This window comes from Drosophila willistoni, assembly GCF_018902025.1.
Source record: "Drosophila willistoni isolate 14030-0811.24 chromosome 2L unlocalized genomic scaffold, UCI_dwil_1.1 Seg196, whole genome shotgun sequence".
Taxonomy (NCBI): domain Eukaryota; kingdom Metazoa; phylum Arthropoda; class Insecta; order Diptera; family Drosophilidae; genus Drosophila; species Drosophila willistoni.
In genome coordinates, this window is record NW_025814048.1 from 8253176 (window position 1) to 8270687 (window position 17512).

Here is a 17512-nt window from a genome sequence, read left to right on the forward strand (position 1 = left end):
CTATATCATATATGTATGTATGTATTTATGTAGTTGTCAGTCATTCAAACATACGATACCTACGAGTTTGTGTAGGCCTTTACTTAGAGAAAGTTTCAATTTTGTGATAAAACGTTGTAACAGAAAAATCGTGCAAGAGTATTTCAACTTCGGCGCAATCAGAGTAAGTCCGCCATTCGGTGTTTTTTTTTTGGCTCTCAAAATGCCGTATTCATTGCCTCCCTCGTCGTAGTCGTTGTCATCCGCCGTTTACTTGGCCATCAGTTGCTCGTCACATGTTCGACACTCAAGACCAAAAAGAGAACCAATATTGAAAAAAAAAAATATTAAAGACAGTTTGAAGAATTCTAATACGAATCTATTATAAAAGACAGTGGCCAGTAGCGAATTAGAAAAAAAAAAACAGTAATTAAAAGTGTGTTTACCGTTATTACAAGCGATCACCCTGTAACATTCTCGAAGTTTTCGTTCGACAAATTTGCCTCCAATCTACACCCACATAAGAAAAAGACAAAACGCGTGGTTTTCGCGAAGAACGAAAGAAAAGTGAAATTGGAATTTTCACACACACACACACATCTACAGTGTGTATCGTCGTGTACGTGTACGGTGTTGACTAATTGTGTGAGTGTGCGTTTTTGTGTATGAGTGTTGTTTGTGTTTTGTGGAAAATTTGTGGATAAAGCAATTAGGGTTTTATTTGTCAGTAGTATTGTAGAAAAGTAAGCCTACACACTCCGGCTCCGGTTTGGTTCACGTTCACGTAATATTAATATATATATATATATATACATATATATTTTTTATTTATATGTATATATATATTTCAAAAACAACAAATACAATAGTGTGGATCGAAAGGAGATCGCGCAAACCTCTGCTGCTGCCCGCCGTCGTTGTCGTTGTTAGCACCAGCTGTTCAACTTCACCACCCCCACCAGCCGTGAAACTCCACCACCTTTGCCGCCCCTCGATAACGTTTTGATTTTCTTCGTTTGTTGTTCTTGTTTTCTTGTAGAAAGAGAGAGATAGAGACAGAGGAGAAACCGTTTTCTGCAGCGAAGAACAAAAAGTCAAGAAAAGAAAGCAAAAAGTAAAAGATTCACACAGATTACTTGGTGGACTAAGTGTATACGTGTATATATAGTATATGTTTAAATACATACATACATACTAATATCTATACAATCAAGCGAAAAAAAAAAACCACCGCCCGCCCGTTCGCATATAATCGGAGACGTTGAGGAGGAAGACTACTTCGTAATCGTTAACCGTAACACCTCGCTCCTCGCTCAAGTAACGGCATTTCCATTTCTCTGCTCTTGCACAACACCCACATCCAGCCCTCCGCGATCACCCTCCCTCCCCCAACCACCCGCCAAAGAAGAAGTGTCTCATCTTCTCCTCGTTAAAGTGTGCGGTGTCCTCGTGCCGCAATTTCGTTTTGGTGACCATCACAGAGAGAACGCGCGAGTGTGAGCGAGCGATCTAAATCACGGAGAGCAAGACCCAGAGAGAGTGTGAAATAGGAAGAGTGGGTGTATGTGAAAATAAAGAGAGAACTGTGCCAACTATTGATCCGATCGACTGTGCCGCTAGCTTTATTTTGGATAATATGGCCACATAGCTGAATAATTTTCCAGGTAAATATTCACATAAATTTAAATTTTCATTCGCTTTCTATGTGTGCTACGTGACTGATTTGTAGTACATGGATAAACTATATAAACTATATAGAACTGCCGGGTTCTTGAATGTCGCAAAGAGCAAAAAAAGAAAATTAACCAGAAATGTTTTCTCATCTTTTTTGTGCATTTCCGCATTAGGCCGAATTCTTCTTGCCTTTTGGTCAGGGGTAAGGTAGAAGTGCTCCCCCCCTTATTATCTCTCGTTTCCAAGTACTAGAGTTGCCAACCAGCTCGAATTCTTTTCACGGTATTATAACCAATTGCGTAGTTAATATAATATTCGCAAGTCGCTAATAGATTTGGTCGTTAAGGCACTATATAGTACTCTATTTTGACAGCTCAAGAACCCGGTTAGTGTTCTACATTTTTGTAGTCATTATTTAGATTAGGAAAAACCACAGGGGGGTGTGGAACCATGGCCTTCTATAATACACTTACAGAGTACACTACTGAAATTACTTACTTTTTTATAGGCCAAGAAAACTGTTTTTTTTTTTTAATTTACCAAAACTAATTCACATAGGATTTAAATATTTGATCGATTATGCAAGGTATTAAGGTATTAACAAAGCCGTTTAGTGTTTTTTCTACGGATTTTTTACAATTAGAACCGTAAAATTCTTTTCCACTCTGGTAGACTGACTTAAATTTAGTATCTCTTACAAATCACTTTTCCAAAAGTCGTGTGTTTTGCTTGTTTGATGTTTATTAAGAATCTATATAATATAATTTGAATAATATTTATAATTAAGATGATCAATTCTGGTACCATAAAAGTTACTAACTTGTTTAAGTATCGATTAATGTAAGAGAGAAGCAAGTTTTGTTTATTTAATGGCCTAAATTTTATGATTCCTGCCAACAAGATCAATTTCGGTTTATGTATATATTCAATTGCAAATAAACAATACACAAAACAAATGTAAAATTATACAAAAAGAGAGAGAGGGAGAAAAAAAAATTGAACTTACATCATCGGCAGGCAAGAAGAAGAGAGAGAGAGAGTAGCCAAGTAATTTTATTTATTTATTTGTATTTACAATTTTTTTTTTCCAACTTTTTCATTTATTTATTTTATTTTGCGACTTGGACTTGGAAATGATGAAGGTGGTTGGGTGGTTGGAACTTTCCTAGAAGACGTCGAATAGTAGGAGAGGGGGGAGAAAAGGGGTGAGAAAGTGTATTTAGTTCCCAGTTCACAAAAAGAATAGAAATGTGAGTGCAAAACAAATGATAAAAAGAAACCAAATAGTAGGCTAGACAGAAAATAAGGTGGGTGGAGAAGGGTGGAGTGGGTGATGGGCAGGTATATATGTATATACTTATAGTTAGTTGACGTGTTTAAAAACAAAGAATGCCGATCAAAACAACAACGTGAAATATATATCTACATACATATAGACATTTGTGTATATATAATGCAACTAACTAAAAACTAATCTTGTTTCGATGCCTGTTTTTACGTTTCGTTTTCTTATTTGTTTCTATAGGCGACAGCAGCAACAACAACAACAACACCAGCCACAGCAAATTAATGAATTTCATGATTAAAAATATTTCAAAGGTACAACAAAAGCTCATTTAATAAAAAGCAAAAATCAAAATCAAACACAACGCAAAATCGAAAAACCAATCATTTTGTTTTAAAGCGAAGAGCAACAACACAAACGTGGCAAAAAAGCAAAAACAAAAACTAAAGCAAAAAAAAACCAAAACGAAGCTTTTTGAGCAAATCGAGAGTAACGGGCAGCCAACAGCAGCGAGAGTAGTGTTTGTGTGTGTGTGAGTGGGAGAGCAGCAGCAGCTACAAGCAAGTTAGAGGTGTTCAGTGCTAGAAGAGAGACAGAGAGAGTGCGGCAACAGTTTAAGATACAACAAAAAAAAACGAAAAAAATTTAAAACAAAAACAAAAATAAAAGCCAAACCAGAACAGAACCAAAAACCAAGCAATTGCGCTCGGAACAATTTTTTAAGCGGAACGGAAAAAAAAGCAGTGAAAAAAAATAAATTTGAAAGAAAAAATTCTAAATATTTAAATACAATCGCAAAGCAAAAACACAAAAATCACCAAAAGTTTAAGCTTACCGAAAGAAAAAAAATTCTACATTGGGATTTTTGTTTTTTGTTTTTGGTAAAATGGTAAATAAATCAAACGGCAAAGTGGGGCAGCAGCAGCAGCAGCAGAAGGTGGACAAGGACAAGGCGGCTATGTTGCCGGCAATGGGCAATGGCAATGGCAACAGCAGCAATAACACAAAAAACAACAACAACAAGAATAAAAATTCAAATGCCAAGAGCAATAACAGCAAAAAGAATTCCGGCAACAATAATAACAAACAGCAGCAGCAGCAACAACAACAACAGAAGGGTAACACTAACAAAAAGACTAAATCACAGAAGCAGCAGCAGCAGCAACAACAACAACAACAGAAACCTCTGCAGCAGCAACAACAACAGAAACAACAACAACAACAGAAACAATTAGTTAACAAACAGGACCACAGTAATCAATCATTAAATCAAACTACCTCAACAAAAGCAACTAAAGCAACAGCAACAGTCACCACAGTGACCACAGCAACAACAACAAAAACAAATGCTACAACATCAATTGATAAGGTTAGCCCAGCTGAGCTATTAACCGCCGCATTGGCTGTACCCTGTGCCAAATGCTCGAAACCATCGATGATCTCTGCATTGACGACCCCCACAAGCAGTAACAATATCATCTCGACATCCTCATCATCATCATCATCATCGTCGTCGTCGTCCTCATCGGCCTCATCAACAATTAGCACCGGATCGGAGACCGACAGCAATAATAGCTCAATAATTAGTAGCAGCAGCTATACCAACTATTCGGCCCATTTTATTGAACCCTTAATCTATACGAGCAAACAATATCGTAAATCGAAATCCTATATGGGTGTGCCACAATACAATTTAGGCGGCAGTGGCAGTAGCAGCTCAAATTCAAGCTATCAGTCAACAAAGACACATCACGCCAATGCCAATGGCAATGGCAATGGATCAAATAATATATCATATCGCCGCTCCCATAGCGATAGACGAAATTCATTTGATCGTTCATTTGCCGAAAGGAATCGAGACTTTGTTCCAGTTGTACAGCCAGCACGTCCAGTGCTCTCTTCGTCAAATATTGCCGGAGTGATGGCCAATACGGCCAAGTTGACGATCATAGAACGGTTCGGCAAAGGACGTGTCGCCTATCCCATAATGCAGGTGAGTTCCAAAAAACATATATACATATATCTTCTATTATACAAAAGAAACAAAAATGAATTTTAGCAACTGTATACACAAAACACATGTCTAGCAATAATATTTGGTTAAATAATAAACCAAAAAAAAAATAATGCCAATTGCTTTGCTTAAGTAATTAGGATTTAACGCTGCAAAAAACAAAAAGAGTTTCAGAGGGGCGTAGTCAGTTATGGGCAGGAAGGGGCAGCTTAACCTTTTCTTTTGAATGTTCATTCAATTTAAAATAAAATTTCGTTAAAAATCCATTTAATTGTTGTAAAGATAAAGCTCTATTTGGCTTTTGTTTTTAGGAATTGAAGGGGGAAGGGGCAGCTTATTAATTTTATCCTTTTCTGTTAGAAATTCATTCAATTTAAAATGAAATTTCGCTGAAAATCCATTCAATTGTTTTAAAGATGAAGCTCTATTTGGCTTTTTTATGAATTAAAATACTTTTTGTATTCAAAAATTAAGTACAAAATTTGTTACCCCACCATAATTTTAATACTGGCTAAGTCCTTGGTTGTCCATGCATATATCAGGTCCAAATAAATTATTTAGTTTATTAATTTTATATTCTTTATTAAATTTTAGTTTTAACAAAGACCAAAAAAACTAAAATTGCAAGTCATTTAAAGATGAAGCTCTTTGTTTTTTCCAGAATTCAAATCAAATAGATATTGGATTTTCCCGTGTTTTACCTATAAGATATACATAGATATACCAGACTTTTCATAGAATTACCATTTATCTAAAATATTTCATATCAATTTTGTCAAAAGAATGTAGTTCTTATGATTTCTTATAAATAAGTAAAACAAACAAATTTCAATTGTAAAATTTTGAAATTCAAACTGTTATCTCAAGTGCTTAAATTTCTTTTCCCCCTTTCCTGATTAAACTGAGAACTTCTAGAATTAATTCTATTAAACAATTTCAATAATTTATAAAGATATGAGTATTATTTTTGAAAGTTGAATGATGAAAGATATGGGTTATCTAAATGCCAACTTTGTTTCACCTGCTTCATGCATTTCACCTCCTCCGTCCTCTTACTCCCTCCAACTTTAATCAATGCTAACCATCTAACTAGTTCAATGCCAACTCAAGACTTGCTCTCAACCTGGTTAAAGGGAAATAATTCTCTATATAGACAGATGATATACTATTCTTTGTAACTTTCCATTAGTTTGTTCACTTTTTGAGTTTAGTGAATGAGAAGTTTTTTCTAATCAGCTTCACAAAGAAGAGTAGAAGCTACCCAAAGGAAGCAGCAGCGCTATAATTAATGGCATAACAACATACAAAAAAAAAAAACAAAAAATACAATTGATAAGAAGCAACAAATGGCAACAATGAGGAAAGGAAGAGAAGAGTGAGACGCATGTGAAGGAGGAAGAGAAAAGGAGATAGCAAGAGAGTTAAAAAAAAGAGAGTGGTTCTATATTTTGATTAGTCATCCATATTATTTTCGATTCGCTGATTTCAGTTGTTTGGTTAAAAATTTCATACTCTAGTATGTAACTTCTTCTACAGGGTATAGACCAATATAGATTTTGATGAATTTTTGTCAATTTTCTTCCAAAAGGTGTGACCTCTTCCTAACCCAATACGGAAATCTCAAGAGGCCTTGATACGTAACTTGTATTAATACTCAAATATATATATATGTATATTTCATTTTATTGATTGCATAGCAGCTAAAAACAAAGTTTTGTTGTATTTTATGCAAATTATATTTTCAACATTTGTATCGAGTCTATAAAATCGTCTTCCACATATGCTTCTTCCATTTTTGCATATGGAAGAGAATATTAACCGAAAGTGATTTGATTAGCATGTGCGTCAGTTAGTTAAGTTAGTTAGTTGCTTGGGAAACAAACTAGTTCTAAATTAAGTTCAAATCATACATACAAATATATATTTATTTATCATATATATGTATATATAATATGTTGAACAAAAGAATGGTTGCGAAAAGTGAAACTTGTTTTATAGAAGTGTAAATTTTATCATATAACCAGAGCGAACGAGTGAGAGAGAGAGACAGGAGGAGGAGGAGGAGGAGGAGGGTAAATCATATATGTATATGAAATAAAATATAACAAAATTTGTGATACCCTTTACCAAAAAACTAGTAATTAGCTGTCTAGCTACTAACGTTTATTAGAAATGGTTCATAGGAAAAGGTTGGCGCGTGGAGGCAATCAAGCACGATCGAGTTTTCATTAGATATAACAGAATGATCCCAAAAGTGAGTTCTATGATAGCAGATCCCAAAAGTAAGTTCTATAATGGCATTATGATCTATGTATAGGCTATATTTAAATGTTAACTAAAATAGGCTTCAAAATACATTAACTTGTCGTGTGTTTTTTGTTTTTTCTTACTAAAACTTTTTGTTTAAAATGCTAAAAGTTGGTGGCCAAATAGCGCTCTAGGATACAGGATAATATGGTACTTATAAATCCTAGCTCGTCGATTAACATTTGTTAGAATCAGAAGGATCAGACTTCTATATCATAAAGTTTCCATACAAACAATGAAATAAAGAGACAGAATTAAGATTTTAAGTAATCCGGACAACAGATTTCTGAGTACGGAAAGGGTTATTTATGAAAAAAATAAATTATTAACGCAGTCCTCGGTAGAGGATCCGGGTTCGAATCCCAGGCTAGTGTATGGATGTAGTTTTCGTCTAAGCCGAAGGCCTTAGTTTCCAGTGCTTGTAAAATATAGTTAGGTTGATAGTTGATACCATATCCCATACTTTAATACTAATAATACTACTACTAAATTATAAATGTGCTTTTTATTCGAAAAATTTGCCTTAGTTTAGGTAAAATTCAAGTTAAATTCAGTTGCGCTACTATGTCCAGATAGTTTTGGTATATCTATTTTTAAAAAACTAGCTTCAATTCTGAGTATATTCAAAAAACTATCTAAAGCTTTTCAATGATGAATCTAAATCTGTTTGTATCATTGATCAACAAATATACAATGAATTAATCTTTCATTTCAGTGCTCATATGGGAAGAGGATTAGTTCCAAGTCGGGATATAGTCTTCACCCTTTCCTACATATTATTATACCACTTCAATAGATTTCCTTTCTGGTTTACCAACCACTTGAATAGATTTCCTTTCTGGTTTACAAAACACATCACTTACAAACCACTTCAATTTTACAAATTTCTTTACTAATTTATATCAAAACTTACAAGGGGAATTTCACGTATGTGAGCTACGAGTTTTGATGAAATTTAAGTATATTATAGACGAACCTTTAATTTGAGTCTGTGTCAAATATTTCGAAGCAAAGTTCTATATTTTAGTTATAAATTGAATTTGAAACTATATCTTTGGTCACTTGTAAGCAATAAGCGTTTGGAATTCAAGCTAAAACGGTGGCTGAAGTGTTTTCCTTGTTAAAACTATTATGTTTTTATATATGTATGTATGACATATATGTATATATATATGACCACTTTCAATTCTTATTAATCCAAATATACATATTTGCATTTCAAATAATAGATTCCCCTCTTTTATATGTTATCTACTCACATTTTGAATAGATTATTCATTTTGTTAGATGATAAAAGAATTATGTGGAAAGTAGTTACCCTTTAGATACCTAAATCCATTTACATTGGGGCTTTACCTTCATTTAACCAATATTTAAACAATTGGCCCAAAGACCAAATAACTAAAATACAGAAATAAACACAAACACTTGCTTAATTTGACCTTCATATATGAAATATATATTATTATTTGTGTACATATGTACATAAAACAAATTTTAAACCACAATTCTCCTCATCTCGATGTTTAATAATGTTGTTTTTTTTTTGCATCTCAAATTTCTCTCTTTTTTTAATTTGTGTATTTGCATTTGTTTTTGTTTCGGTTTGTGTTTTTGCTTTTAATCTGCTGAGAACCACGTGAATTGTTTGTGTGGCACATTGGTCTAATGTTTGATGGAATAGAATTGAAAATGCAAACACGTGGCAAGTGTGGGCAACAGGAAATGGAAATGTTTAGATAAGATATATACCCCTATTATATATATGTATGTATATATAGCCAGCCGGTTGTCAGGCTAGAGCAAACTGTTTTGTTTTTGCTATCATCATCATCCACATATATATATGTATATATATAAAAAAATATCTGGTTTTTGTCTGCGTGAATATATTCTGAGGGGGGATTTCATTTCGATTTCAATCTATTTGAAGATGATATGTTCTAACGCTTATCAGCCAACTAGCTTTACCTTTCGTTCTCTCTCACTCTCTCTCCCACTCCCTCTCTCTTTCTCTCTCTCTTGATTTCTTCCCCCTTCTTTTCTACTTTCTTTGTTCTCTTTTTGCTTGCGTCAATGAGGGAAACAGCTGTTTATATTTACAACAAAATAAAAAAAAAAAGGAATTCTAATTTATATAATAAGTCTCGGATTATACTAAGTACAGACGATTTTGTCATTCTATATAGACATCATATCAATATCGAAGTTTATTTGTTAGGTATAGAGAAATTTTATTGTTTAGAATGCATTAAAGTTCAAATGTTGGAAAAGAGTATAATCGAGTTATAGGCAGGTAAGGAAAGCTGGAATCTTATAACTTTTATTATGAATTCTTTCGATTTGTGATAAAATTTCGTTAAATTGTTGATTTTGATAATTAATTTAAAGATAAAGTTTAATTGGATTTTTTTTTTTAAGAATTCACATCAAATTGTATTTGTAGAAATGCTGAAAAATTTTACTTTCTAACCGATTATTATAAAAAATTAATATCTTTTGGTTATATTTACTTTGTTCTGGCTGCTCCATAAATTTCCATCTAAAAATGGTCGACTATATCATATATACACAGTTTCCTTAAAGAGGAGTTCAGTCGAAAAATAGAATTGGTTAGAAACACTTTTTGGCTTATGCCATTATTTTTTAACTGTAGACCATAATAATCTATAATAATCGGACCCGTATTATATATTATATATAGCTGTTATACCATCCTCTGGTTTTTTAAATATTTTATATCCAATTTCTATAAGAATATCCAATAAAAATTTAAAAATTCGTTATTATTAGAAAACTTCAGAAATATCTATTCGAATATTCTGATATCTTAACTTAATCTAAAATCGCAAAAACTTTATTGACATTTCACCTGTCTTTGAGATTTGATTTACATATGTAAAATCTAAACAAATTGCAGTTTGGTGCACTTAAGTCACTAAGTAAAAAAAGCCTGTTCCCTCTAAGTTGAATATTGGCTATTACCCCGTTTTAAATACTTTAAGAATTCGCAGTAAAAATAAATGCCAAAATACAAGAAATACAATTACGTATCATATTTTATTATACGATTTTAGAGTATAACAATTTCATGACGTAAACTCTACCATAGTTTGTTTGAATCCACTTCTTACCGCAGTTCCTTTTAATTCAAATTTCAAATATCTCAAAGTGAAAATATCACTTGTATAAAGAGGTAGAGAAAAACTAAACTTAGTGTTTCTAAGGATAATAAAAAAAGCAACATCTTTTTATTTATTTTTTCAAAAAGTACTTGTCTTCTATATATTCATATTCAAATAACTTTTCTATCATTTACATCAAATTTATATTAATTGAGGAAAGTAATATGTTTAAAAAAGTTACATTTTTTTGGTAGTTCAACTGTAAATGTTAAATTTTAGCTCTTTAACATTTAAAAATTTAAACAATTATTCTTAGAAATTTGTCTCTTTAACATGTAAATCATAATTATTCTTAGAATGTTGTCAATTGTTGTAATCTAATAGTTTATCTATTATTTTTCCACTTGCTCTTTTCTCGATAGCTCTTTAAATTTTTATTTTTTGTTTTTTTGTTTTTTTTTTTTGCCAATTGCAATTTGTTTTTAATTTACCAACAGCTGTTGGGCATAAACAACTTAACTTGGCTGTTTGGTTGGTTGGTTTGTGTTGGTTTGTGTTGGTAACTGATTTCAATTTATAAACTGCGTCGTAAAAATATCATTTGGTTTTGTTTTTCTCTACTTTCTGTTTTCTTCTTTTTTTCTTCATTTTTTTTTTTTGTTTTTCGCTGACAGAACCAAGTTAAAATTATTCCCAAAGCAAAAATAAATTGCAATTGTGTGCGTTTTCAGTTACTCTGGCTATGATTATGGAAATCGGTAAAAGAACTAAGATAAGATGGGCGGGACAGGGGGGCGCTGTGGTATGGTGTTGGCCATTATAATACAGTAGATGGGAGTATATATAGTGCCACTCTCTATCACGTGTACTTGAAAGTTTTTAACTCTTATCAGTAATGACAAAAATCGTGCAAAATATAATAAATTTGTACACAAATTTTTTTTTTTATTCTCTTAAAGAATATTAAATGGCTCAAACATGACAAGAACTTTCTTCTCGTGAATTATATTTTTTTCTTGTAGAGATAAAAAGAAGTTATAAACATGCCGTTGTTTTTAAAAAAAAAAGGTACGGAAACTCCCATAAATGTTTTTGAAAGAAAAAAAAAACTCGAAACTCCCATAAATGTTTTTAAAAAGAAAAAGAATAGTTTTAGTATTTATTGGTATAAATTGCACTGTCAATAAATATTAAACCTATTAGGGATTTTGATGATTTTTTTCATTGAGTAATACCTAAAAATATTGTGAAGTACATATATTTTACAATTAAAAAACAAAATAGCATTCTTAAATATATTTTAGATTCTCCTTTTTAAAAGACTTTTCTGTTTGATATAAATATATTTCTTTATCTTTTATAAATTAAGTTAAAATTAACCGTCTAAAAAAGATTACTGAGAATTTGTTGTCGAAGAAATGATATATCGATTTAGTTTGATTCAATTGGGATTTTCTATAATATGTTATATAGATAGACTATAAAAATAGAAAACATTCACAAAAGTGTGAAAAAAATAAATAATCTAAAATTATAATTAATGAACTTCCATTGCCCATTACTGTTATCTTTTAGCCGATATCATCTTAATGATAAATATTTCCAATTAAAATCAATTTTTCTACAGCTCAATTCTTTTAAATAGTTTAATAGAGTTCTTTTTTTCAAGTTTTTCTTGTTAACGCCTAAAACTAACTAACTATTTCAAGAAGAGATTTTCTTAGGCTCGCCTAAGACTATGCTATAGAAAATTTTCAAGCGCTGCCAACTTAAAGCAATTGTCTATACAAAAGCTCTGCTTGGAAAAATTTGTATTCTGTTTTAAATGATTATAATTTTGGGTCTTTAAAATGTTTATATGAAAAACTAATAGAAAATAGTAAAAGAAAAATTATAAAACAAAAAAACTGAAAAAAATCAACTTCTGGCTTTGGAATAAAGTGAATTTAGAGGGCAAAGAAAGTAAATCAGAAGAATTTTAGTTGAAAAGTGTATGAAAACTTCGTGGAGACATATTTTCCGATACGAAACGAATTATAGCCAAGACATTGAGATGTTTTTGTAACCTTTTGACCTGAGTCTAATTAATTGAATTTTTGTTCTTTTGTTGTTGAGTAATTCGAGCCTCAAGAGAGCTTCTTCCCATTCTCCATTAACGCACATAAAAGTAAACACAAAATCATCTCTCCGAGGGGAATCTAATGACCTGTACTGGACCTATTCTGTTGACATGTTCAGAGACGGACGACCCTAGCAGCATACATTGTATGTTTTTTTGATGTCCATAGAGACGTGGGTGATAAGACCATCACCAAGAGAAATGGCAAAGTAAATAAAATCATAAAAATTAAATGCGGTAAGCATTTACTTCTTCTTATTGATAACAACAACAATTGAAGAAAAGATGTGAAAGCAAAAACAAAAGTAAATTATTAAGTAAAACAATGAAAATGAAGAATGAACAAACGAACAGCTGAATTTTGTTTGCGGTTGGCTGCTTATCAAAAGCGAAATACAATTTCAATTTAACTTTTTGATAAGGCAAAAGACATAAGTAAATTTGTATACACACATATGTATGTATGTATTTAAGTCTATGTATTTATGTATATACATACATCTGTACATATTTGTTTATATTGTTTAAATCAATGCAATGGACAGCCACTCAATTCTATTGCATTTCTGATTATACAGAACTTTGATTGCGATTTTTGAGATAAGCCGTTTCTACCATATCAGATGATAAGATAGTAAGTACAACTAAATTATTTTCTATAGGAATTATAAAGAATTTTTATATATTTATGTAAATAAACATCAGGCAATGCTAGTAAAGTGCATTGAACTCTAGACAAATGTAAATCTGTGAGGCTTAATTTAATATGCTCTGGAAGAAAGCTGAAAAGTTTGATTACTATTAATTTCAGAATAACGTTTTGGTTTTTCATTTATTTTTAAATGAACTTAATCTAAGGTAATACCAAAATATGCATTAAAAATATATCTAGGCATATAGACTTTTGTTTTACCAAATAGATTATTTAGAATTATTTTGATAGGGGAGAAGGCTCAATTGTAACCCGGGTTTTCCTCAGTTCCCGGAAATGAAAAGTTAAGAAGTTTAACATTTTAATATTAACCAAGTTTTTTCCAAAAAAAGTACGTTTATTTGAGTTACTCAAAAAATTTGGTACAGATTTAATCTGGATATATATTTTTCTTTTCTGTTTCGGCTAAACTTATTGACAATGAGAACGTTTCCTTTTGCATAGAGGTTTGAGTGATGAATTTTCCTTAAAACTTTATACATTTTTTCGCTTTCCTAAAGATGGCAAATGAATTTTACTTCGAAAACTAATATTCTGCCTTCTATAGTGCTAGAATAAAGGAAAGAATTCTGAAAGCCACAATTTTCTCTCTTTGTAGCTCACATTTGGTTTTCTCTTGTGATTAAGTGATTTATTTCCTTACCACTTGATACCGTGTTGGTTATGTGTTTTTGTTGCAATTTATGGTCACACTTATGAGCAGTGTTGGTCAACTAAAATAAGAACGTAAAGTAAACTTTAAAATACTTCAAGCAAATGCATTTTTTGTTTTTCTAATGTTTTTTTCAACGTTTTGTTTTTGTTTTATATTTCTTGCTTGTGTTTGCTGCTTACTCGTTTCAACTATCTAACATTCCTTTGTTCAACAAAATTTGTAATGCCTTTCAAATTTTTCAGTCTGTTAGATATTTTCGTCGAGTGTATGTTGTTGTGTGTGTTTGTGTGTGTGTGTGTATTAGTTGTTCGCCTAATCAAAGTTTTTTGTTGAATTTTTTATGGCTGTGACCAGAGAGAAGGCCGCTTCCATATAGAAAAAGAAGTAAAATATAAGTAATATAAAAATTAACAAGTAGATTGAATGCAATATATATATAATGCTCGATTATCTATGTGAGGAAGATCGATCTATGCATGTACAAACCTAAGTCGGTATGTAAATGGATATCTTCTCTCTACACAATTTTGGTATTTAACAAGACATTTAACATTTATGCTTGACTGCCACTTTAACTATGTGTATGTATGAATATATGTAGATATAGATAGTTGGGGCCTAAGCTGACATTTAAATCAAGTTGTCGTTGTTATTGTTAATGTTGGCTCTTTGCTCGCTTGGTTGGCCATTAGCTAATGGTGGGTGGTGGGGGTGGAGTGGAGGCAAAATCAAGCTTGAAATTCAATTGTGGTATGTGTAAATCCATCAATAATAACTTGGTGACAAAAACCAAAAAAAGAAGAGTGAAACCTATTTTCAAGGGCTCTTTTTTGGTGTTGTCTTGATAAGAAAATTTTCCAAGAAGTCATTCCCAGAAATAGATACTCACTCGGCTCTTTTAAATTGATAACAAGAATGAAATGAAGTTATTATTTTATCTGTTTTCGTCAAAATATTTGAAATATGTGTGCGTGTGTCTGGATGTGTGTGTGTGTGTGGGTGTGTGTGTGTGTGGTGTTTGTCTGTGCGTGAAACAAGGAACTTCCGGTAATTATGAAATTTTTGTAGTCGCTGACGACAACGAAAAAAAAAAAAAAATTGAACAAAAAATACCTTTAGAAAAAAAAACCCACACTGAGGTTAAATCGTATTTTTCTTTTGTTGAGCTAAGCTTTATTTTATTTTATTATTATTATTCTTTTTTGTTTTGTTGTTCGGTGTTTCATTGTGTGACTGGGCATAAAATGGAAAATGGGAAATAATTTTAACAAATTTGAAAATGATTTATGGCAAACGGACTGTGGTCTATATAGAAAACAGAAAAATATATATAGGTAAATGTTAATTAAGCCATTAAATGAGCAATAATTAGCAAGAAATACATTAGAATCCAATATTTTCTACCTTAGTGTTTATATTGAGATCATAAATAATAGTAATGAAACGATTAATCATAGATCTGCAATAATCGATTTTTTTGCCTTTCGATTACTTAGATTGGTAATCTTTTAATTGCTCAAATAGTCGACTTCTGGTAAGCAATGTTTTCACGTTTAAAACATAATTTCTTAAATGGGTTTATTATGAGTTGAAATAAAAATAGCTTAAGAAAGAAATGGCAAAGCTATCAGAAACAAATCAAGGCTTAGGCAAAGTTTAGTTTCATGAATAAAACATAAAAAACGACGTTAAAGTTATCGATAATTTTCTTTTTACTAATCTAATAGTGCTTATTAATCGCACATTTTCGATTAATCATATGATTCAATAATCGATTAATAATTTTGCCATCACTAATCAGGGACATTGAATACCTCAATCATTTTCTCATATCTCATTCTCCTATGTTTAGTTATGAAGGACAAAATTGAAAAATGTTAAACAAATTAAATTTCTTGTGATGAAATGAAACTTTGAACCAGCATTTAATATGAAAAACAAACAACTGTAACGTATATATATTTTTTCTACGGATATTTTTGCTTGGTCATGATTCAAGCTTAATAATACCTACAATTTTTTTATATATATAAATTTTTTTAAATGGTCTGACGTCTATTTGCGTTTAATTCGACTCGTCGTACTCTAATCGATGTGTAAATAATTAAAATAAATTATAACGAATTCTGTACTTTATTCCATTGTGGTTGACTTTGAGATACCCTTTAATAAGTTGGGCTAGGAAAAAGGTTTGGAAATTATACTTAGTCTAGGATAACTTAACAAAAGATGCTGAATATGCTTAAAATCCTACTTAGATTTCAGGCTAAGTAGGATGTAAGGACTGGTTTTGGCAATGATGAGCATCGCTATTAACTATAGATAGCAAACTGATAAAGCTTCTAAGAACATGATGAGATCGGGCATATGTATATAACTTCACTCAGTGAAAAAACATTGAGAGATATTTCCCGATACTTTGATTTACCTTTTCGTGGTATTCATTATTATTGTGTACCTAGATATGTTAGTTGAAGTTACTACGTAAAAACTATAACTATAACTGAATCATCTTTATCACGTGCTGCTGTTGACGTTGTTCCAGCAATTAACATAACATTGAAGTATCTCAACTTCAACATTAATTATTAGTTTTTTTTTATATCGCTTTTTTGTGTGGAGCGAATTGAAATTGAAAAATGAGAATGCGGATGTTGTGCGGTGGGGACGCGGATGAAACGGACACTATTCTATTTATATATACATATAAACATATATAGATATGTACAGATATTTTATGCCTTAGATTCTATCCACTTATGAATGGCGCATTTACTATTCACACACACACAAACAAATCACAAATCGTTCCGCTATTGTTAAAAAGGAGGGGAAGAAGCAAAAAAAAAACACCTATAAAACTACAATAATATTTTATATATTTTTTTTTTCTTTTAGCCAATTTTCAGTTACGCTTGGTCATTAAAAGCCCCGCTAATTCTTTTATTATTAGACACAAAGGAAGCGTAGGGGGAGAGAAGTAAATAGAAGAGGGGGAAAACAGTGGAGAGCATGAGGTGGTGGAAGGGGGAATGGAGTTTCTTTGGACTGGTTAGTTAGCTGGTTGTTGTTGTTGTTGCTGGTTTGTTTGTTTTCGGCCTTAGGCAAGGTCGTTCTCATAACAGTGCTCTCAACAACCCCTCCCCTCCCCTCCCCTCACCATATGCCACACATGCATTTTATATACTATTTCTTGGAATTTGTTTATTTTGTTAACCTTTGTTATTATTAATTCCATTTGCTGCGCAAAAAAAAGTCAATTTCATATAAAAGTTGTTTAATTTTTTGAAGGGTTACAACATTTATACACATAAATGAAGATACCGAAAAGACCTTATACCCATTTCAGTTAATGACGTTTATATACCTAGTAGTTGTGTGTTAGTGTGAGTGTGTACATATATTATCATCAAAGCTTAAGCATATGACTTGTTTTAAGCATTTAATTGTTAGAGTTTAGTTGGCTATTTTTTAATTAGTTAGAATGTATAGTCTAAGGTGTTACGTAGTATTTAGGGTTGGAGCTTTTAAGCGTAACTGGCTAGTTAGTCATAGTTATCTCTTCCATAAATGAATCCCAATTAAAGTTTTGCCTACAAAATTATTACTGATTTGTTAAGGTAGAGATAGCAATTGTCTCTT

The 17512-nt window shown here is 31.6% G+C and overlaps 1 protein-coding gene across 2 annotated transcripts in view; it reads left to right on the forward strand.

The window, feature by feature from the left end:
* The first annotated feature begins 253 nt into the window (after positions 1 to 253).
* LOC6639966 (terminal nucleotidyltransferase 5C) overlaps positions 254 to 17512 on the forward strand; it is a 65713-nt gene continuing 48454 nt past the window's right edge. Inside the window, exons 1-3 of one of the 2 annotated variants that reach the window (XM_023181963.2) lie at positions 254 to 624; positions 849 to 1643; positions 3179 to 4931. In XM_023181963.2, coding sequence (XP_023037731.1) covers positions 3825 to 4931 — 1107 coding nt within the window. In that variant the 5' untranslated portion in view covers positions 254 to 624; positions 849 to 1643; positions 3179 to 3824. The remainder of the gene's footprint in view (positions 625 to 848; positions 1644 to 3178; positions 4932 to 17512) is intronic. The other variant, XM_047010240.1, reaches the window with a different exon arrangement.